At 50.1% G+C, this 20,841-nt stretch overlaps 10 protein-coding genes across 10 annotated transcripts; 5 read left to right on the top strand and 5 right to left on the bottom strand.

The window, feature by feature from the left end:
- Positions 1–12: 12 nt before the first annotated feature.
- On the bottom strand, positions 13–579 carry M437DRAFT_41006 (uncharacterized protein; the record flags this gene model as incomplete). The annotated part of the gene is made up of 1 exon (XM_041020292.1): positions 13–579. One exon carries the CDS (start codon positions 577–579, stop codon positions 13–15), a length of 567 nt encoding a protein of 188 aa, XP_040882915.1.
- Positions 580–861: 282 nt separating this feature from the next.
- M437DRAFT_41468 (transcription initiation factor TFIID, subunit TAF5) lies at positions 862–3,433 on the top strand (the record flags this gene model as incomplete). Its single annotated transcript, XM_041020386.1, has 3 exons — positions 862–987; positions 1,315–2,312; positions 2,365–3,433. The coding sequence occupies 3 exons, from the start codon at positions 862–864 to the stop codon at positions 3,431–3,433; spliced, it is 2,193 nt and encodes a 730-aa protein (XP_040882914.1).
- A 935-nt stretch (positions 3,434–4,368) lies between these two features.
- Positions 4,369–4,994, bottom strand: M437DRAFT_41461 (uncharacterized protein; the record flags this gene model as incomplete). Its single annotated transcript, XM_041020384.1, has 2 exons — positions 4,369–4,770; positions 4,842–4,994. The coding sequence occupies 2 exons, from the start codon at positions 4,992–4,994 to the stop codon at positions 4,369–4,371; spliced, it is 555 nt and encodes a 184-aa protein (XP_040882913.1).
- An 821-nt stretch (positions 4,995–5,815) lies between these two features.
- On the bottom strand, positions 5,816–6,409 carry M437DRAFT_40853 (DNA binding methylated-DNA--cysteine S-methyltransferase; the record flags this gene model as incomplete). Its single annotated transcript, XM_041020266.1, has 4 exons — positions 5,816–5,990; positions 6,046–6,165; positions 6,217–6,229; positions 6,295–6,409. The coding sequence occupies 4 exons, from the start codon at positions 6,407–6,409 to the stop codon at positions 5,816–5,818; spliced, it is 423 nt and encodes a 140-aa protein (XP_040882912.1).
- A 162-nt stretch (positions 6,410–6,571) lies between these two features.
- Positions 6,572–7,552, top strand: M437DRAFT_40510 (uncharacterized protein; the record flags this gene model as incomplete). Its single annotated transcript, XM_041020204.1, has 1 exon — positions 6,572–7,552. The coding sequence occupies one exon, from the start codon at positions 6,572–6,574 to the stop codon at positions 7,550–7,552; it is 981 nt and encodes a 326-aa protein (XP_040882911.1).
- A 24-nt stretch (positions 7,553–7,576) lies between these two features.
- Positions 7,577–8,965, bottom strand: M437DRAFT_40762 (uncharacterized protein; the record flags this gene model as incomplete). Its single annotated transcript, XM_041020246.1, has 1 exon — positions 7,577–8,965. One exon carries the CDS (start codon positions 8,963–8,965, stop codon positions 7,577–7,579), a length of 1,389 nt encoding a protein of 462 aa, XP_040882910.1.
- Positions 8,966–9,517: 552 nt separating this feature from the next.
- M437DRAFT_41633 (AAA-domain-containing protein) lies at positions 9,518–11,857 on the top strand (the record flags this gene model as incomplete). Its single annotated transcript, XM_041020413.1, has 1 exon — positions 9,518–11,857. The coding sequence occupies one exon, from the start codon at positions 9,518–9,520 to the stop codon at positions 11,855–11,857; it is 2,340 nt and encodes a 779-aa protein (XP_040882909.1).
- A 1,552-nt stretch (positions 11,858–13,409) lies between these two features.
- On the top strand, positions 13,410–14,334 carry M437DRAFT_41163 (uncharacterized protein; the record flags this gene model as incomplete). The annotated part of the gene is made up of 3 exons (XM_041020330.1): positions 13,410–13,699; positions 13,750–13,823; positions 13,874–14,334. 3 exons carry the CDS (start codon positions 13,410–13,412, stop codon positions 14,332–14,334), a joined length of 825 nt encoding a protein of 274 aa, XP_040882908.1.
- A 322-nt stretch (positions 14,335–14,656) lies between these two features.
- Positions 14,657–18,949, top strand: M437DRAFT_41100 (P-loop containing nucleoside triphosphate hydrolase protein; the record flags this gene model as incomplete). The annotated part of the gene is made up of 2 exons (XM_041020319.1): positions 14,657–18,455; positions 18,513–18,949. The coding sequence occupies 2 exons, from the start codon at positions 14,657–14,659 to the stop codon at positions 18,947–18,949; spliced, it is 4,236 nt and encodes a 1,411-aa protein (XP_040882907.1).
- A 640-nt stretch (positions 18,950–19,589) lies between these two features.
- M437DRAFT_81728 (uncharacterized protein) lies at positions 19,590–20,312 on the bottom strand (the record flags this gene model as incomplete). Its single annotated transcript, XM_041027609.1, has 1 exon — positions 19,590–20,312. The coding sequence occupies one exon, from the start codon at positions 20,310–20,312 to the stop codon at positions 19,590–19,592; it is 723 nt and encodes a 240-aa protein (XP_040882906.1).
- Between the last annotated feature and the right edge of the window lie 529 nt (positions 20,313–20,841).

Raw genomic sequence — 20,841 nt, 5'->3', positions numbered from 1 at the left:
CATTACTGCTGTTCAAGCATCTCTCTGGTGCTCCTTCAGCATTTCGGCGACCATCTGCTTGGCCTCTGCAATGAGCTCAGCTTCCTTGTCGAGTCCAACACTGTTGCCTCTTGAGTTCAGAAGACCGACATCCAGGTTTCCAAGACCCCCGTTGGTTATGCGATCGCCATCTTCAGCAGGTTGTCTCTGTGCTTGCCCGGTCGGTCCTCTTCTTGCCAGACCTGAAGCTTCAGTTGCTGCGCCTGTAGTACTCAATGTAGGCGCCTCAGCAGCAATAATGCCCGCCTCCTCCAAAGCATATGCCTGACGGCGGAGCCGAGCCATGATAGATTGGATATATGTAAAGTAGGCTGTCGTGTGTTTGGTGAAGGCTTCTTTGTGAGCGGCTGCAGAGTTGTCGCTTTGGACGTCTACCATATCATCGCCATCGGTCGAGACAGCAGTGGGAGGGCGATTGGTCAAGGCATTGATTGCACCTCCAGCGCTGGACAGTAGAGCGGGCACGTCGGCGTTGATGGCCAACAGTTCGCGAATGCGCTCGGCGGGCGTCACGGTCGGCGGTGGTTGTGACTGCGACATTGTGATAACAGACTGAGCGTACTTGCTGGCCTGCTTACGACTGCTCCCTCAGCCCATTGAGCTGCTTCGTTGCGACCCGATAGAGAGGTTGGTCGCAAAGAAAGATGGAAAGAGTGTGAGGCTTGAGAACGGCCAGAACGCTCCACACTTCACGTCTCTTGCCAAGGCGCGTCTCTTTCCTCTCACTTTCATCGACACTATTCACCATCCATCTGTACGAGTACCGTCACCTTTGTCGCATCCTCACTTGGTGCTTCCGTTTCACTTGTATTATAGCCCGATATGTCGGGACCACCGCCTCAGCCGCAGAGGACGGCCAGTGTAGGACCTCAGAACGTTCCGCCTACTCCAGGACATCCTCCACAACAACCTGCGCAACCCCAATCACAGCAGAATTTAAATCAAATTGTGAGTACTGTATTTCTTTTTGGTGTTTTCTCGTCTTTCGTTTCCTTTCAATTGCGCCGAGAAGCTGCGACGAGTTGGTCGTCGTTTCCCTTCCTCTCTCGGCGCTCGCTCGCATATATCAAACAAGGAAACCAACGCGTTCACACAAACTTCACATATGCTTTCTCGCTTGCTTGAAATTCAATACTCTGATACATCTGGCATCTTTTCTTCTGTTGTCACTCTTTGAACCTTCCTCGGATATATATCCATATACCACTTTCCCATCTTCATCCCGAAATCACCAATCATACATCACACATCATGGGCAAAGTTAACGGTGACAAGGTACTCGAGTATCTAGCCAAGAAGGGTTATAACCGGACGGAAGCAATGTTACGACGAGAGAGCGCTCATGCAGATGCTGAAGGTCGACCTATCATCCGCCGTGCCGAGGATGCTGGTGGAGAAATGTACGAAAAGGCCTACGAACTCTTACTGCGATGGGTCGAAAAGTCTCTGGACATCTACAAGGATGAGCTCGGTCGATTACTATGGCCCATCTTTGTTCATTCTTTCCTCGCTCTGGCCGCCAACTACTACCCTCGTCAATGCGCCAATTTCTTCAAGACTTATCGGGAACAATTCGAGAAGGAACATCAGGACGACATTCGCGCGCTGCAGGCCATTAGCTTGCCAGAGCATGTTCAGAATAACCACATCGCCAAGCTCTACCGCGAAAATCATTACAGACTCACAATCACCGACCTGGCATACTCGGCCTTGTTGCAGTTCCTAGAAGCTCACGACACCGAGGGAGGCTCGGTCATCCTTAATCTAATCACAAATCACATCGAATTGAAGCACGTAGATCGAGTGGCTTCAGGAGCAGAGCGCAGTCTTGCAAGAATCCTCGCAAAACAAAGAGGTATCTCAGACGTACCTGCTGAAGACGAGGGCATTCCTGGACACAACCCTGGTTCGGCAAATACTGATCGCAATGCGCCGCCAGTCTTGGCAAAACTTGCGCTTGCGCCAATGCCCATGGAGGCAGACTTGATGGAAGATGTGAAAGCAGAGCTACAAGAGCATGATGCGCTACATCCACCTCCACCTGGCCGTAACACGCTCGTCGAAGAGTTCGAGCAGCGCATTAAGCAGGAGCCGAACGACGACGCGCCTTCACGCGACCAAATCCCATTCCCACCTTCTCTCGCTCGTGACGTCGCCATGGAAGTGCAAAGGATCAAGGAGAATCGCGATAGATTCAAGATCGAGAGCAGAACAGATGGCGTTGGCCCAGGTGTCAGTGTGACAATGTTTACCTACCACAACACCTTCGACAGGTATGTTCTTCGTCAAGTCTCTGTTGATGAACGCGCTAACAAAACACATCAGCATCAACTGCATTGAGTTCTCTGGTGATGAGAAGCTTGCAGCTGTCGGAACAGCAGAGTCCTACATCCGAGTCTGGTCACTCGATAACAAGCCTCTCGTCTCTCCTCTCGACCCTCCCACACAACAACCATCTTCCTCAAGACGCTTGATCGGACACTCTGGCCCTGTCTATGGTCTGTCTTTCTCACCATCTATTGCTCTCCCCGCAACTGCCGCGCAAACCAACGGTAACGGCAACAACGACTCACAAACAACTCCTTCTCATCCTCGCTATCTTCTTTCATGCTCCGCCGATAGCACCATTCGCTTGTGGTCGCTTGACACCTTCACCAACTTGGTAGTCTACCGCTCGCATACTTCTCCTGTTTGGGACGTCAAGTTCTCTCCTTTCGGCCATTACTTCGTCTCAAGTGGCGCCGACCGAACAGCACGTATGTGGAGTACAGCACAGATCGCTCCCCTACGATTGTTTGTTGGCCATGACAGTGATGTTGAAGCCATCTCATGGCACCCCAACTCAGCCTATGTCTTCACAGCCGCTGGCAGTCCAGACCGCAGCATTCGCATGTGGGATGTGCAGCGTGGCAGTGCTGTACGTCTGTTCACCGGCCACACCGGCAATGTGACCAGCATAGCCTGCGCACCTAACGGTAAACTTGTTGCCAGTGCTGACGACCGTGGAGAAATCCTACTCTGGGATCTGGCAACCGGTCGTCTAGTCAAGCGCATGAAGGGACACGGCCGCGGCGGCATCTGGACCTTGGACTGGAGCATTGAAAGCACAGTTCTCGTTTCCGGTGGCGCAGACTGCACAGTCAGAGTCTGGGACGTCCAACCACCTACTGTGTCCAATGCAAGCGATGCAAAGGCACTTGCTGACGGCGGCCTCAACGGTAAAGACGGAGGCGCTGGAGCTGGAGGCGCAAACACCAACAAGAACAAGAAGGCTAAGGACGTTGTTGTTTCGCCTGACCAGATCAGCGCTTTCCCTACCAAGAAGAGCCCAGTCTACAAGGTCAGGTTCACACAGATGAATTTGGTCATGGCTAGTGGAGCATACCTGCCTTGAAAGGCAACATAATCGGTTCGGAAAAGGGGTCATACGAGGGCGTTTTTCATCAAGAATTGGGAGGGGAAAAATGCTTCAGGTTTTGGCTCTCAGGTTCAAGGATGCCGCATTTGCTGCCAGGCGAAGACAGCGGAGAAGGATGGGCCTGAGTATAGCACAATCAAATGAATATATCGATTCTTATCCATTGCCCTGGCTGTCTTGCTCTGTCTTGATATCATTCATCGTCCTCAGAGTGTCTCGGGCCACAGCTAGACATTGCTCTCCCGTCACTGTGCTGTCGCCTGCTTGTTCATGTGGCAATGACATTAGGTAAGCAGCTCTACAGTCGTTCCACAAGATGTTCTTTCAACAGAAGGAATAACTGTTGCGTATAGATCAGCGTCGAACCATTTTCCTTTTAGCTGCTGATCCATCTCAAGATACAACTCCTGCTTGTAGGCGGCATAGTAAATCGACAAAGTCGACTTTGAAGACATATACGGTATCCAGATTGTTCAAAACCCACACACACAGAGTGACAAGAGTGTTTACGACGTCGTTGGCACCAAACACATGGGAGTCAGATGCTAGAAAAAGAAAAGTATGCAGTTATGATTATAGCTGCCTGATCATCCACACAATAGAAGTGTGGGCAATAAAGAGGTTATAGAGAAGTAAAGTAGTAGAAAGAATAAAAGAATCCGCTCGTCAAGTCCTTGATAAGGTATGCAGCAAAAGTGCCAGACCAATCTCATGAAAAGCGCCATGTAGAAGAAACCACCCAGTGTCAAAACCATGCCATGCATCACAAATCCTTCGTTCATATCAATAAAATGTGTTTGTGTCATGTAATGCCCCAGTGCTGTGCGCCATGAAGAAGGAACAAAGAAAGTCAGAGGAGGCCAAATGTCAAGGAGCGTCAAGAATCAGAGTGCAGCCTAGCGGCGCTGGCTTCAGACAAATTCGTACTCTGCGTCCTCGGCATCCAAGAGCTTGGGTTTGGCAGAGATATGGCCAAGGTTGTGAGCCTCCTCTTCATCGGCGTCAAGGATTTCGTACTCGTTGCGCACAAGTTTGACGGTCTCCTTGTCTTCATACTGCTCGATAGCCTTCGCGAGGGCGGTGTTGAGGATCTGGCTTCCGTGGGAAGGGACGCGAAGGTTGTCAAAGCCGTAGAGGATCTCGGAAGGAGTGGACGGAGTTGTGGCTTCGTTGTCGGAATTACTGCTGCTGTCCTCGGAGTTGCCAGCATACTCGTCGGCATCAGCGAGCATATCTTGCTTGCGAGCGATCTTTGCTTTGCCAGGAACGTAGACGGCGCAGAAGAGACCGCTCTTCTCAGCGTGACGGTAGGACTGGCTGTATCTTGCGCGTTAGTATCTTTGTTCTGATAAATCCGTCGAAAGAAGAGACGATAGCTGATGACATACGTCTTTGATCTCTTCACAGGCTTGGGGTTGTCGCCTCGGCCCTTCGTGAAGGCAGCGCCCATGCCCCATTTGGCCTTCTGTTCTGCATCGCGCTTGTAGTCCTGAGCAGCGCTGCGGAGGTCGGATTCATATGTCTGCTCAGAAGACATGGCTGATGATGGCGCGTACCGGTATGGAGTGGAGTGGACTTGTTGAGGCGGGTAAGTGATCGGCGTGGTGATGGTAAACAAAGAAGCTGAGAAGTGGAATGAGGTGAAGGGATGAAGCAGCAGTGAGGTTGTAGGTGCAAGTGTAGGAAACAGGTGTCAATGACGAGATGTTTCAAACAAAGGAAGTCAAATGGGACAAACAACAAGAAGGAGGGATGCAGTCAGATGGTCCCGATCGCTCCTGACTCACTGGGGTAATGTGGAGTTGAGGAATACCCGAGTGGAATCCGATGATGCAGATAAGGGCTGAGGCGTCGTGTTGCAACGGCGTCAGTATAGAGTTTAATACAGCTAAGACGCGACAAATGCAGATAGAGACACCGCGAGTAAGTCACTTCAGATGATGCCTAGACAGAACAAAGAACAGATCCGCATTGCTTTGATACCTACAAGTTGAGGCAGGTTCAGTCCACCGATGCTCGCTTCAAACAGGCTCCTGGCTGGCTGCGGGGAGTCGACGATAAGGGAAGCCACGTTCGTATGTTGGTCATGCGTGCCTCTACGCATCCTCGAGCGTCATGTTTCCAGTCGCGGCAAGCAGACCAACAGCAAGTCCACGGCCCACGGGGGTTTGTGACTGGTTGTGGAACAAATTGGCGGCGGCGGCCGGAAACGGGCACCTTGTTTGATGAGCTGAGTGTTGTTGTGGTCATCTAGGCAACAAAGCGCACGTCATGTCTCGGCGTTAAGCTCGGCTTCTATTTGTGGCTGGTGCTGTACTTTGTGCTTGTTGTGCACGGCGTGCATAGCACATGGGTTGATCATTCTTCGTCGTCTTCGTTATCTTGATCATCCTCGCTGAGGTCGCTGGGAAGTCTGTCTGGGAACCATCCGTAGGTTGAAAAGTCGATCAAGTACTCTCCGAGTGATCCTCGAGTCACTTGCACTCCTTCAGCTTCGATGGCAGTTGCTTGCTGACGAGCTCCATTCGCGCCTCTGGTCATTGTCAGATATGATTCTTTATGCATCCGAAGCTAAGAACGTCAATGACCTTGGACTGATGGCACCTTTGGAATTGATGACTCTTTGCCATGGCACATTCGCGTTGTTGTAGTGAGCATCTGGCTGTGCTGTAGCAGAGAGAAGTGCTTTCAATGACACACCCACTTGTCTAGCTGGAGTCAGCCTGTCCGCAACAACAATAGAAGGCTATCATGCTGACCTTGGGCACTCAGCTATGCAAAGTATCAGTAAGATAGGCTACGATACATAGGATAGCAAGTAGAGTAGCTTTACTTACGCTTTCCCAGCAAGCGAGCGATGTGGCCATAAGATGTGACTTTCCCATACGGAACTTCTCTTACTGCATTGTAGACAGCATAAGTCCAAGCAGCGGCTTCTTCAGATCGTGCCATCGTAGCGCGTGTTTACAACTACAGATTAAAGACGTGAAGCATTACAATGAATAATGTTATGGAACGATCCCCGCGCATGTGCAACGCCAAGGTTCGAGAGGCCGTCATCTTTTGATTTACGAGAGCAACACAAGCATCATCTTCTGAACATACATCAACAACATGGGTCTTGCCGACTACTTAGCCCAGAACTATCTATCCGCCGACAAATCATCCAAAGGCAAAAAGCGCAAGAGAAAGAACGCCGAAGACGCAGGCCTGATCATCGCCGACGACCATGTTAGCGGCTTAAGCAAATCACGAAATGGCGACGACGACGATGATATTCCCATGATCGTACCGGGAGGCGCAAACATCAGCAAACGAACAACGACTTGGAAGACCTTCGGTAAAGCCGCTCCTACGAACAACGAACAAGCTGCAGCAGATGCTATTCTGGCCGATGCAGCTGCCGAGACACAAGCGCGCAATGCAGAAGACGAAGATGCACCTGCTGTAGTAGGGGAAGATGAAGATATGGACTACTCGGGACCCACAATGGCATCAGGCGCCATGGCAGGTTTGCAAACGGCGGAACAGGTCACCAAAGCCTTGAAGAGAAAAGAACGCGAAGAGAAGAAGGCGATGCAAGAGATGGGCTTGGATCCTACTGGCAAAGCACAAGAGACCATATACCGTGATGCATCAGGTCGGATCATCAACGTCGCCATGAAACGCGCCGAGCTGCGACGCCAGGCCGACGAGGAAGAGAAAAGGAAGGCCGAGGAAGCCGAGAACCGACGCGGTGATGTACAAAAGAGGGAGAAGGAGGCCCGCATGCGAGAATTGGAGAAGGCAAAGACAATGTCGCTCAGTCGTTATGCAGACGACCGTGAGCTGAACGACGAGCAGAAGGAGCAAGAGCGGTGGAATGACCCAGCATTGGCTTTCCTCAGCAAAGGCACGACAAAAGGATCCAAGGGCACAAAGAGCAGAAAGAAGACATACACAGGTGCCTTTGAGCCCAATCGCTATGGCATCAGACCTGGATACCGATGGGACGGCGTGGATCGTAGCATTGGCTTTGAAAAGAGATGGTTCGAGGCACGCAACCAGAAGCAAAACATCAAGGACTTGCAGTATGCATGGCAGATGGACGAATAGACGCTTGTCGACATCTCGATTATATTACCACAGCAGTTCCGCATCCACTACGGGCGCTATATCGTCGCTATCAAAGTTCATGCCACTCATGTCGAGCGGTCTCCGATGCCAGTATTGTACAAAAGTAAGGGCTGCATCCTCGCTATCGAAACCAAAGAGATATGACTGTCTGGCCTTGCGTCTCTCACGACTACCCGGCCGTCTGTCGAACTCGTCCTCCTCTTCCATTGGGCTATCCATTTCAGCAAGTTCTTCAATCTCTTCCAACCAGTGGTTTCTGACCTTAGCTCCACCTTTATCCAGGCGGTTGTTCGCGCTGAACGGCGAGATGTTCTTCGGTTTTGGGTCCCAGGTTCGGTATGAAAGATCACCAAACTCGCGGTTCCATGGTATTCTTCGTTCTCGTTCCACCTTTCCTAAGACACCTTTGACCATGGTGATTGGTAGCTGAGGACCCTCAAGGCGAATCATGACAATGTATGGTTCTCTGAGTGGGCCCTTGACGATGTCCGGATAACCTAGATTGTGAATTATGTCCACGATCGAAGGTGAAAGTTGCATAGGCAGAGGCAAGAGATGCAAAATACGGGATGGAGGAAGAAGAGTGTACGTTTGCAACAGAGAATCGATATCTTGGCCATTGAGGTGGTATCCTGGTGGAGGAGGTATAGGCGATGTTAAGCTGGACTGAACATGCCTTGAGGCGAGGGAGTGTAATGATATGACATGAGTGCGGTAGGCATTCATGGCAGCGCGTGAGCTGAAGAAAATGAAGTAGAAGTTTGCGCGCTCCAGTGTACTTGTGTTGCGACCTGGAACGACCTTGATGATGTCGGCTTGGTCCAGCGTCCAGCCTTCGATGTGCAATCCCTGTGGGATCAATCTTGTAAAGTCATCCTCGACCAGAGTCTTGCTTGCATTTCGTAGCATAAGTACACCCTCAACACGCTGTCGCCTTTTTCTGTCTGATGCTGGGGCTGGCTCTGATGCAGCGGATTCAGGTGTGCGATTCCACCAGTTTGCATTGTTCGCTCTTTTGGGCTCACGCTGCTCTAGTCGCGGAGTCTTCGTTTTGGGCAAGGAAGCGCGGACGTCTAGTCGTGGAATGTCGCGCTCTCTTGGACGAGTCGAGGTTTGGGGTTTGGGTTGAGCTTCTTCTGGAAACAGCTCTTCCATTAAAGAAGGTGTCCGTGATTGTTTTCCTCTTTCATCCTGAGCAGAGTCCCTCGATCTGTCCGAAGCCCTGGAATGGGCGCTTCTCGAACCTCTTAAATTGAGGGTAGTGCATCTCTCATGGTATCCAGGTCGTAGAAAGGGAAGCCGGGTATTCGTCGAGTCGGAAAGGTGTCTGCTTTCACGAGGGAGCCATCTCAGGCATGACGCTCGCAGATAGACTGGTTGCGCTGCCGACATCAATCGTCGCACGTTCGAACTTGTGCTGTATTGGCCTCGAGCTTCTTGATGTGTCGCTTGCATGTGAAATGTTCACCTCCGTCTTGCCCGCATTTTCTGCTTACTCAGCCGCGGTTCAATCAAGCATTCCAACATCAACTTTGATATTAACAAACCTCTAACAAATGATAGCTGATTCTTATTGCATATAGCTTTTGATGCGGGACGATTGAATGTCCCCTGAATGATTTGATCCTCATCGTCTCCCACGAATGTACAAAGCGATGAGTAGACTATGAGACTGCACAATGCCGTTCGGAAACACTGTGATGCCCATTGAGAGTTTTTGTTCACTGGCTCTCCTTGGTTATACTTCCGCACTGAGTGAAAACATTCATGCATCTCCACAATTGCACGTGTGATAGAATCTTGCAGAGAGTTGATTGCTGCATTGCTCTTGACTCGACCAACTACTTGGGCTGACTAAGCCAAGATTTCTATACAGCTGAATCTTTACAAAAAATTCGTCCTCGCAAACCACAAGACGACAGCAGTGCTCTCAAGGTAGAAAACATGGTAGATTCTACTCTATTCACTGTAAGGCCATTGCCTCCTACGACTTCTTTGGATGGCGCCTTCAGAGTGCACCTCACAGCAAAAGACCTGGATCTACTCGGACTGAAACTGGGCGAACTTTGTACTCTACATTCTGGCGATGGCGCATCCGCAGTCGGTATCGCTTGGAGGTCCATGGACACAAGTGTAAAGCCTCAACTTCACCCTGTCAAATTGTCGGAGGCTATGCGCGATGCGTTTGGCTTTAAACTTGGTAGCCAAATCACCATTGAAAAAATCAACGCAAAAATTGCCCACGCCGATCGTGTTGTTGTCATCGATGTTTCTGACAGCGAGAAAATCGATCTTACCAAGGATGATAGAAGCTGGAAATGGCGTTGTGGTATGGCTCTGGGCAACGTTGAGGCAATCACTACTGGGGTGGCTTTTGAGGCCTCATCTCGTAAAGGACTGAGGAAGCGCTTTCTCATTGAGCACATCGAATCGAGCGAGGCCAACAAGACGCCGGCTTTGTACTTGTTCGACGACAGAAGTCAGATTGTTCTTCAAGATGAAGCATCTGCTGTGACACCTGAGGCACCTATGCCCCGTTCGATGGCCGTGACACCAGAAGGAATCGGTGGTCTAAACAAGCAAATTGAACTCCTCAACAAGCGTCTCTCACGATTGATTGGTGATATTAGAGGAAAGAGGTTGCCACCTCAGGTCCAACGCAATGGAGGCATTCTTCTCTATGGTCCCGAAGGAACTGGCAAGACATTGCTACTCAACCATCTATCTGAACAAGCACCCTGGAAGAAGGTTGTCAGAATTGATCAGAGCGCGTTAGCCGGAACATCTAGCAAGAACCAACAATCCGTACGCAATCTTTTCGCTGAAGCAGTGGCTCATCAACCCAGTCTGGTCATCATGGACAACCTCGAAGCAATTGCCGGTACACAACAACGTGATTTTACCGCAAGCAACCTCGCTCCCGCTTTGGTCGCCGAACTTGACAGACTGCGAAACACACACGTCTTGGTCGTGGCTGCAGCACACAATCCTAATGACATTGACAAATCTTTGCGCACACCTGGTCGTCTTCGCTACGAGATCGAGATACCCATTCCTGATATGAGAGCAAGAATTCAGATCCTCAAGGTCATGCAAGGAGAAACTGGTACTGCTGAGCTTGCCGAGACTATCGGAGAGCGCACGCACGGTTTTGTCGGACAGGATCTCGAAGCACTATTCAACAACGCCCTTGAGCATGCTCTTGACAGATATCAGGAGACAACCACAAACTGGCTTCCTATTCAGCGCTATGGCGATGATGATGAATCTCAACGAACTCTGGTCAACGGCATGCAAGACTGCAGCATTGTTGACAGACCTCGCACATCTGATACTGACGACACGGATGACGGTGATCTCCAGGTAACACTTGCCGATTACGAGAAAGCTCTGCTGGAAGTCCGCCCGACGGCCATGCGTGAGATCTTCCTTGAAACACCCAAGGTACTGTGGTCAGACATTGGAGGTTCAGGTGATGTGAAGAAGACACTGAACGAGGTCGTGGAATGGCCTCTCAAGTTCGAACAGCACATGCAGGCTTTGAGCTTGACTCCCCAGAAGGGTATCTTATTCTACGGACCCCCTGGATGTTCCAAGACTTTGACAGCCAAAGCTGTTGCAACCGAGTCTGGTCTCAACTTCATCGCTGTCAAGGGCGCTGAACTTACTTCCATGTATGTTGGAGAGTCTGAACGCTCGGTCCGCGAAGTGTTCCGTAAGGCTCGCGCCGCTGCTCCTAGCATCATCTTCTTCGATGAGATTGACTCTATTGGCTCGGAGCGTGACTCATCCGGTACCAAAGGCTTGAATGTGCTTACCACTCTGCTCAACGAGATGGATGGTATCGAGAGTCTCAAGGGCGTACTCGTCTTAGCGGCTACCAACAAGCCTGAAGTGTTGGACCCTGCTCTCTTACGCCCTGGTCGCTTCGACAGTCTCATCTACATCTCACCACCATCGCAGTCAGCCCGTAAGGAGATCCTGCGCATTCGCACCAACAATGTACCACTGGCCGATGACGTGGATATCGACGATCTGTCTATTCGCACAGAAGGATTCTCAGGAGCCGAAATTGTGGAGATCTGCTTGAATGCCAGTCGTGCTGCTATGCGTAGAAGAGTTGCAATTGTCACCTCGGACAACAACGCTTCAGACATCGGAGAGCAGATGAAGGTCTCAAAGGACGACTTTGACGTTGCGCTGTCGACTGCAGTACGCAGAATCACTCCAGAGATGACTGAAGGTTACGAGCACTGGCGTGATGGACTTACCAAGAAGCTCTAGTGAGATGAAGACTTTGAGCCGTAATGTAACATAGCTAGTAGCTTTGAAAAGTCTGACCAGTACTGATCCTACCAAACTTACTCCCTCCTTCTTTCTATTGTGGCTCGGAGAAGATGGATAAGCTGAAGACACAAACATATCCAGATGGGAGCTCTGGCTCAAAGATTCTGAGGAGCTGAGGGCCTTCAACACCCAAACCTCTGTTTCGATGTTTGTGCGTTCTCATAGCTATATGGTGATAGACATTCTGCACACGAGGAATTCATAGTGACATGCATTTTCACAACCACCTGACCAGATCTCGATGAAGAGAACAAGTCTACATATACTTGCCCTAAAAATACGTGTATCAGTAATCAATCGACACAACAATCACGCAAGGAAGAGCTCATATCGACTGATGTCCAATCGCCCTATATGCTGACAATCTCCGTCAAACGTGTACTGAACCGCGAACGGATAGAACCTTTGCCGGAACAAGTCAGCGATTACACTCATCGGACCAGCCACCGGATTGCCAACTCTAAAGATACGTACGTGAGAAGTCATACTTCACTCCCTTGTCGTTCAGCTGGTGAACGGTGGACAGTGGACCCTTCATGGGAACTACTCAAGTTCGAACCCTAGGGCAACACGAAGCGAAGCCTTTGAGCGGAGCCATATCCCGATTTGGATAGAAGTGCGAGGTTCAGTGCGCTTTTTGCGATATCCGTTGTATACGATTCACGACTTTACCGACATGCCAATTAATCCATGTGGGACTCTTGAGTCTTTCTAGGCCCGAAACCACCAAAGGGGGGGCAAGCGAAAAGAGTCTCGCCGTGTCTGAAGGATTGGTTGAACGACCTTGGAAAGCACCGGTGGTGGAGCGTCGGGTTTGTTGATACCGCCGTGTGTGAATTTAGAATGCAAGGCATACAACTTGAAAGAGTGTGACGTGTGGTTTACGGAGAGATACAATGTACAGTACACAATCCTTCTTCAGCCATTACTGCGATCCATGCAAAGCAAAGATCGCAAAAGATGTTCTGCTGACTGACTGACACGAATAATGCGTGCCGAAAAACATTGAAAGGCACGGAAAGGGAAACGCCCCGACGGCCAGTCGCCAGCGACCATCCTTCTACTCCACATTCGTCCGCCGCCGACTCGTGCGCCACCAAAAAGGCTCCGCAGACTGGGCAAGCTCCAACGCAAGGCTGAAACGAGGAAATGATTGTGATACGAAAGGCAGAGAAGAAAAAAACGACTGGCTCCTTTAATGGGGCTCTGCGGCACGGAGTCAATAGGTTGGGATTTGCTATAAGTAGTCTGTGACACCGTGCCTTTAGTTCAGGTCAGGTCCTAGAAAAATATCATTTGAGCATCTACACTACTACTGAGTGAAGACTATACTCAATTTACTGGGTTTAAAAGGTCAAGGATATCTAGCCAGAGAGCATTCACGTAGCAACAAGCATGTCTTCCCCGAAACCAGAGACCCGGGGCAACTTGCTTCTCGTAAGTCTCCAAGATATCAAACATCACTGCTTGTGACTGACAGGACAAAAAGATGGTCAGAGACAACTTTTCCGTATCGACATGGCTGGCCATTGGAGCTCTTTTCCAGTCCGCTGCATACTCATTACTCGGACGAACAGCTTTCTTACCAGCTATTTGTTTGTTACTGTATCGGATCGCAGACGCCTATGCCATTAAGACCGGCCTTAAGCATAACCATTACCTGGACGGTGTGATCTTGGATCACTACTCTGCCCAGTTTCCTGGAGAGGCGACAAACGGTGTAGAATCTCCAGCAGAGTCGGATGTGTGTGTTTTCATGATCGGTTCCAAAGTCAACCAGTATGTAAAAGTTGTTGTTGCGTAAGGCATGGTATTGACCACTCTCATAGCCCCTTTGGATTGTTCGCCCCTGGCTACAAAGAGTTGGGCTCCCAGTTCGCAACCATGGTTAAGGAGATTGAAGGTAAGCAACCCCATCTCTGTTTGGTGAGCAGAAACTTACCAAGAAACCAGCAAACAAGGAACAACACGGCTTTCTTGGATCGAGGAAGCTCGTCGGAGCCGAATCAGCGACGAACAACGAGACAATGACGATCATGTACTTCAAGACAGCCGAGCATATCCAGGCATACGCAACAGGACCTCTCCATCGCAAGTCACTGGTGTGGTGGGCCAAGCATGCAGCTGAGTATCCTCACCTGGGTATCTTCCACGAGACGTATCAGGTGCGAGCCAAGAATTGGGAGACAGTGTATGCGCATACGAAGCCCATGTTGGCAGGAGCAATCCAGCACAAGGTGCAGGGAAGCTTGTCGGAAAAGAGCGAAGAGGAAACAGTGTACAAGCACTCGCTCGTGTATTCTAAGGGTGTTCTCAAGACAGCCGCGGGTCGCATGGGCAGATTGCCGGGCACTTTCGATCGAAGCCTGCTGGAGGTGAAGGAAGCTGGAAAGGCAGGAGCCATGTCGGTCTGATGGTTCTAAAACCATTGATGATTATGAAAAACAAAAAAGCAGATAGATTCTAATCTCAATGACGAAATTTTCACGAGATTGATGATCCATGACTGAAAAGTGCTGAAGAACTGAAAGCGAGAAGCAGCAAGAGTGATGGAGAGCGACTTCCGCAGACGTCAACAGACTTGGCGTGTTTCTGGGGGTCTCGGATTCAAGAAGTTTCAACGTGCATTGCAACAAACGCGACAGCTCAAAAACTACAACACTTCTTATCTTCTGGTCTTCCAGGCTGTCTAGGAAGGGTCGCATCTGGATACAGCATGAGATAATAGCGACAAACATGGCCGAAACACAAGGAACCAGCCGACCGACCGTCGACGATCTGACCGGCGACAATTACTATGCCCAGCTGGCACGCAAGCATTGGCTTAATAAGACTAAGCAACCCAAGGTCCAGCGCGATGTGATAGAGAAAGAGCTGTGGGCACAATTGGAGCAAGAGGACTTTGGTTCGTTGCTGTTGCTGGAACAACTGCAGCTGTTGGACTTGTACCTCTGGCCTGGATACACCGACGATGCCTCGAACCACCACGTCCTGCTGCTGGCCATGTTGGTCAATGTGAAGCGTCGCGAAGGTCTCGCTGTATGGGACTGCTTTCAACATTACTCAGAGAACTTCTCGTCCTTGTTTCGTCGCATACTGTCCATGACCATCGACACGACCATCGCAACCACTCTCCGAACACATCTCCTCAACTTCATCATCATCGCATATCAATCGCTTGATAGTGGCATCGTCAGGAAAGAATGCGCCCCTCTGGTCAACATTGCTATCTGGCACAACCTACACAGCGAACAAGCGAGAGATGCTCAATTGGAAAAGGCTGTACAACTTCAGAAGGCTTGGAGAGCCGCAGGCAAGAGATATGATGGATCAGACGCCCCTACACAAGCCCGTTTACGCTTCGAGAGGTCATGGTTGTATTCGTTGACACTCGACTTCTTTGATCGCCTGTATGACACGGCTGCCAAATCTCGCTCGGATAATGTCCTTTATTGCGAACGCTTTGTCGAATTGCTGTCTGATCTGCAGAGTCAGCTACCCACCAGACGTTTTGTCAACACCCTCTTGCAGGATCTCAATACTCTGTCCGTCATCAAGCTATCGCCCATGTATTCTGACGAGGACAATGCTCTCTTGCGCGATCTCTACAACCTTCTCCAACACTACACTGCCTTCCCTATTGAGGACCACAGTGGTCGTCAGTACACCTCGCTGGAATTTGATCAACAGCATCACGCCGCTTTGACCAAATTGCAAAGAGTCTCCTTCAAGCATTTCCAGGATAAGCTGAAGATTCTGGTACTGGCCAACTTTGCCTCGTTAGCCACTAGAGAAGATCTACAAAGCCATCTTACTTCTTTGTCTGACGACGAGGTTGTTGAATTATGCCGTCTGCTCGGCTTCCGGACCGATTACCCTAGCTTAACTCTCGTCACGCGCGATCGAACATTCTACATGGAAATCCTTCTTTCAGCTCACGAAAGTATGCCTATGTATCAGCAGATCATGCAAAACATGGCTGTTGTGCCCACCGAGAGCAGCATTTACGATTCCGCCTTTATTCGCACTGAGAGCTACAACGGATCAAGACCCTTGGCTATCCCAAAGTTGAATCTTCAATATTTGACCATGGGTGACTTCTTGTGGAGATCCTTTGTGTTGTACAGAGCGGAAGCCTTCTATCAGATCCGTAAAGACATTGAGGATACTGTCAAAAGGTTACAACCAAGAAAGGCTGGCCCTACTACAAAGTTTGACGGCTTCTCTAAAATGGCTATCCCCATCACAAAACCTGCTCTCATTGATGTCGCACCTGCTAAAGTCTCGGAGCTTCATCCTTCAAAAGTAGAGGTCGAGGTGACTCTTGATGTAGGTCGCTTAGGTCCCAACATTCGCAGGGAGTGGGAGACATTACGATCAGGTGACGTTGTGTTCTTGGTATCTGTCCAAGCCGGAGACACAACATCAGTGTTCAGTAATGGTGGGTCTGAAGCAGCAGATGTAGCAGACAGACATGGTGTCAAGCATGTGCGTTCCGCCGAGGTGATAGACGTGCTTGATGAGAACGGTCGCAAGCTCCGTGATCAATCTCAAGCTCAGACTAATGGCGCATCTTCGAGAGGTGGACGTCAACGAAGACTTTTGCTCCGACTTGATCCGATTGCCTATCAACAAGACAAGGAACGCACAGACAAGGGCAAACCTGACGTTCTTGAGACCATCAACCTTCTCGTGCGACGTCAAGGCCGCGAGAACAACTTCAAGTTCATTTTAGAATCCATCAAGCATCTGGCATTGTCTGATGTGCCCGCCCCTCAATGGCTGCAGGAAGTGTTCCTCGGTTACAGTGATCCCGCTGCTGCAACTTACCAGCGCTTGCCGAACAGACTGAACTCGATTGACTATCGGGATACGTTCCTTGACTGGCAACATTTGGTTGAGTCTTTGCCTGGCAAGACTGTAGAACCAGACGCAAAGTTGAACTCGAGCTTCCCTCCGCCATATGTGCTCGAGACCACAGCAGCACCGCCTCAAGAGGCTAGGCCTAGCAAGAGACGCAAGCGTGAGCCAGTCGAAGCTGCGCAAGGTCCTGCCGTGGAAACGGTCAAGGTCGGGACATACAAGCCTCCCAACCCTGGCCCATACCCTGTAGATGCTCCCAGACTAAACGGTGTGCGATTCACACCAACACAGATTGAGGCAATCACATCAGGAACCCAACCTGGTCTGACTGTAATTGTCGGCCCTCCTGGAACTGGCAAGACTGATGTCGCAACACAAATCATCAACAACATCTACCACAACTTCCCTGAACAACGTACATTACTTGTCGCACACAGCAATCAAGCACTCAATCAGCTCTTCCAGAAGATCACAGCTTTAGACATTGATGAGCGCCATCTTCTCAGACTAGGACACGGTGAAGAAGAACTCGAGACTGAGGCAAGCTATAGTAAGCATGGTCGTGTTGAGTCCTTCATGGAAAACGCCGCTGTACACCTGTACGAGGTTGCTCGATTGGCTGCTAGTATCGGCGCTCCTGGTGCTCATGGTAGCAGTTGCGAGACTGCCGATTACTTCAACCAAGTATACGTCAAACCTGCCTGGACAAAGTACTGGGATGCTGTGAATGCAGGTGCGGAACCTCAGCAGCTCATTGACTCCTTCCCCTTCCATGCCTACTTCGCAAACGCCCCTCAACCACTCTTCCCAGCAACTGCCTCTCGCGAAGAGTTGATCGATGTTGCCTCGGGCTGCAACAACCACCTCGACCACATCTTCGCATCTCTTGCCGACACCCGCCCCTTCGAAATTCTTCGCACAGCCAGGGACAAGGCAAATTACCTCCTCATCAAAGAAGCACGCATCATTGCCATGACATCAACCCATGCCGCAATGCGCCGTCAAGAAATTGCAGATCTAGGCTTCCGCTACGACAATATCATCATGGAAGAAGCAGCACAAGTTACCGAGATTGAGAACTTCATCCCTCTTGCATTGCAGAAGCCCCGCGATGGCGACATGAAGTTGCAACGCGTCGTGCTTGTTGGTGATCACCTCCAAAACAGCCCCATTGTGCAAAACTTGGCGTTCCGTCAGTATGCAAACTTGGAGCAGAGCTTATTCTTGAGACTGGTAAGGTTGGGTGTACCAACCATCACACTAGATCAGCAAGGTCGCGCAAGGCCTTCTCTTGCCGAATTGTACAAATGGAGATACCCTACCCTGGGCAACCTGCCGCTCGTCACATCCTCGCCACAGTTCCTACAAGCGAACGCTGGCTTTGCCTTTGACTACCAGTTCATCGATGTTCCTGACTACAAGGGCAAAGGCGAGACTGAACCGTCGCCGCACTTCATTCAAAACTTGGGAGAGGCTGAGTATGCCGTTGCTATCTACATGTACATGCGACTACTTGGTTACCCTGCAGAGAAGATCAGCATCTTGACTACCTACGCTGGCCAACGCGCTCTAGTCAGAGATGTACTCAAGCATCGTTGTCAGAACAACCGTATGTTTGGTCTTCCTGGTAAGGTCAGCACGGTCGACAAGTACCAGGGCGAGCAAAACGACTGTAAGCAATGTACTTCTGCTATTCACTTTGATCCAAGACGCTAACACAAAGAAACAGATATCATCCTCTCGCTCACACGAACATCACGACCAGGCTATCTTCGTGATATCCGCCGCTTGACCGTCGCACTGTCCCGCGCTCGTCTAGGTCTCTACATCCTCGGTCGCCGCGATGTCTTTACCTCAACTCCCGACCTCGCCACCGCTTTCTCTTCCTTGCTTTCCCGCCCTGTCAAGCTTACCCTTACCACAGGTGAAATGTTCCCTACACATAGAAACGTTGAGGAACAAGGCAACACAGCAGAAATGGAGGGAGTCGAACACTTGGGTCAGTATGTGTTTGAAATGACAAAGGCGAAGGTGGAGGCTATCAAGAAAGGAGAAGGTGTTTTGCCGCCGGCTAGCGGTGTCACGGATCAGGAGATGGAGGATGGCGAGGAAGTGTATCCTGAAGATGAGGGCATGGCTGAGGAGGAGGATGTGGAGATGATGTAGTGAGTCGTGGTGTTTGTATTGGTATTGGTGAATAGCGAGCATTCTGTACCACTGTGGAAAAGTACAATTCCTTTGAATCACATATCATGTCCTTGGCTTCAGCGACTTTCTTTTGTGATCCGTGGACGAAGGTTCAGCGTCGTCGAGATCTAGAGGCTTTTAAGGTGCTTGCTTGATTGTGAACATGACTCTGTTCGAATAAACGTTCAATTCTAGTCAATGGAGAGCGTCGAGCATATGTCCCATCGTGGCTAACATGTTTTGTAATTAGACTTTATAGCAAAGCCATGAGAAGGCTTGGGCAAGGAATGAACAGAGCTAGAGCGAGCAGCGAATAGTATACATGGATGTACTTCTGTTCTGAGCCCATCGTAGTGAGTATCCCCTTTAGCAAAACGTAAACCATGAGCATTCTTTCCCAGGGCTTCGTGAGAGAGCAAAAGCTAGAATGTCTTCTTGGACTTCATCGGCTGCAGTGATGTTCTGTGGTTAGACTTTTCATTATTGCGGTGTCAACATAAGTATACCGACAAGTTGGATCGTTTCGGGTGTGTTGACAGTACTATGTGATGGGACGGATGATTGTGGTTGTTCATGCCTGTGGTGGTCAGCACATGTTGCGATAGTAGATTTGTGTAGCTTAACGTACAGGGAAAATGCTGGACAGACCGTAGGGATTGCGAACTTTGGGTAAGTAATTGGATCCTTGCAGGTGTTCGTACTTTTTGGCAATGGTTTCAAGGGCCTCTGAGACGTGGATTTTGTCTCCCCAGATACAAAAATCCCAGAATACAGTCGAGACGCGTTGCGGAATCTGTGGTAGGATCTGGGTGACGAGCCCTGTGAGAAACACCGATTCGCTTGGATCCTCTGCCGGCTTGATCGACGTTCTTTGCCCCGGTCTTCCCCAATTTACCACTATTGCCACACCACCCAGAGTCTTGAAGCTTGATAATATCTCCAGGTCGATAGGGCCCCATGGACACAGCGCATTTGGATTGATCGTGATGTAGAGATGGAGGATTCTGATTTTTGCCAACGCTAAGTCACTCATAGCAGACGTAGCAGACCTGAGATTGACTGAACTTGAATTGAGTGGGAATCTGATGGTCCAGCCTGCGTGCCAGACACGATCGTGTGTTTCTTGTCGGATCTGCTTGCAAGATCGTAACAAGTTGATTCCCATCACCGCGGTTTTAGGCCCTCCAGGCAAGGGGAACTCCCTTTGCCATTTGTTAGGCACGCTCAGGTCGTAGATCATCTCCCGCAACTCAAAAGGAAGGTCGAGAAAGCAAGTGCCACCGATGCTGGTTTCGGAGCCATGAGCGACAACGCCGGGCGGAGATGACAGAAGATCGGACATGTCGAGGTGTATGCAGGACCGCTGTGACGAGTAGGGTTTTCGATGTTGCGGAGACGAGAGGGGGCCGGTAGAGAACTGGTGCGATGCAGCCTTGTTGAAAGACACGGTGCGGTTAGGTAGTGACCAACGAAGAATCTCAATGAGAGGTGGAAACTGGGAGGCAAGAAAAGAAGAAACTTCGCTGAGAAAGCGCAGAAAATGAGCTGAGAGACATGCCTTTCGGAAATTTCGGTGGAAGAGGAAAGAAGGACAGAAGTACTGACCCTCGCAAGCGTAATGTGCATGTGATGCAAGGTTGTGGTGGAATTAGGCAGTTGCAAGTCAAAAGCAACTTTCGGGACAGGCGCGATGCAATCCCAAATCGACTTCACAACACAACAGCAAGAACGACAAATAGGAAAGCAAGACTGATCCTTGATTCACTCGTCTGTGATAGAAAACACAACCTCATCCGCCTTTCCGCCCGGTAAAAAAGGAAGCGCTGCCTCGTTGAAGATGCCATAAGATTCGTGATAACAGAAAAGAGAAA

This window comes from Aureobasidium melanogenum (genome assembly GCF_000721775.1).
Source record: "Aureobasidium melanogenum CBS 110374 unplaced genomic scaffold scaffold_3, whole genome shotgun sequence".
Classification (NCBI taxonomy): Eukaryota; Fungi; Ascomycota; class Dothideomycetes; order Dothideales; family Saccotheciaceae; genus Aureobasidium; species Aureobasidium melanogenum.
Note: the sequence above shows the minus strand (reverse complement) of the source record. Positions and strands in the feature narration are given on the sequence as shown.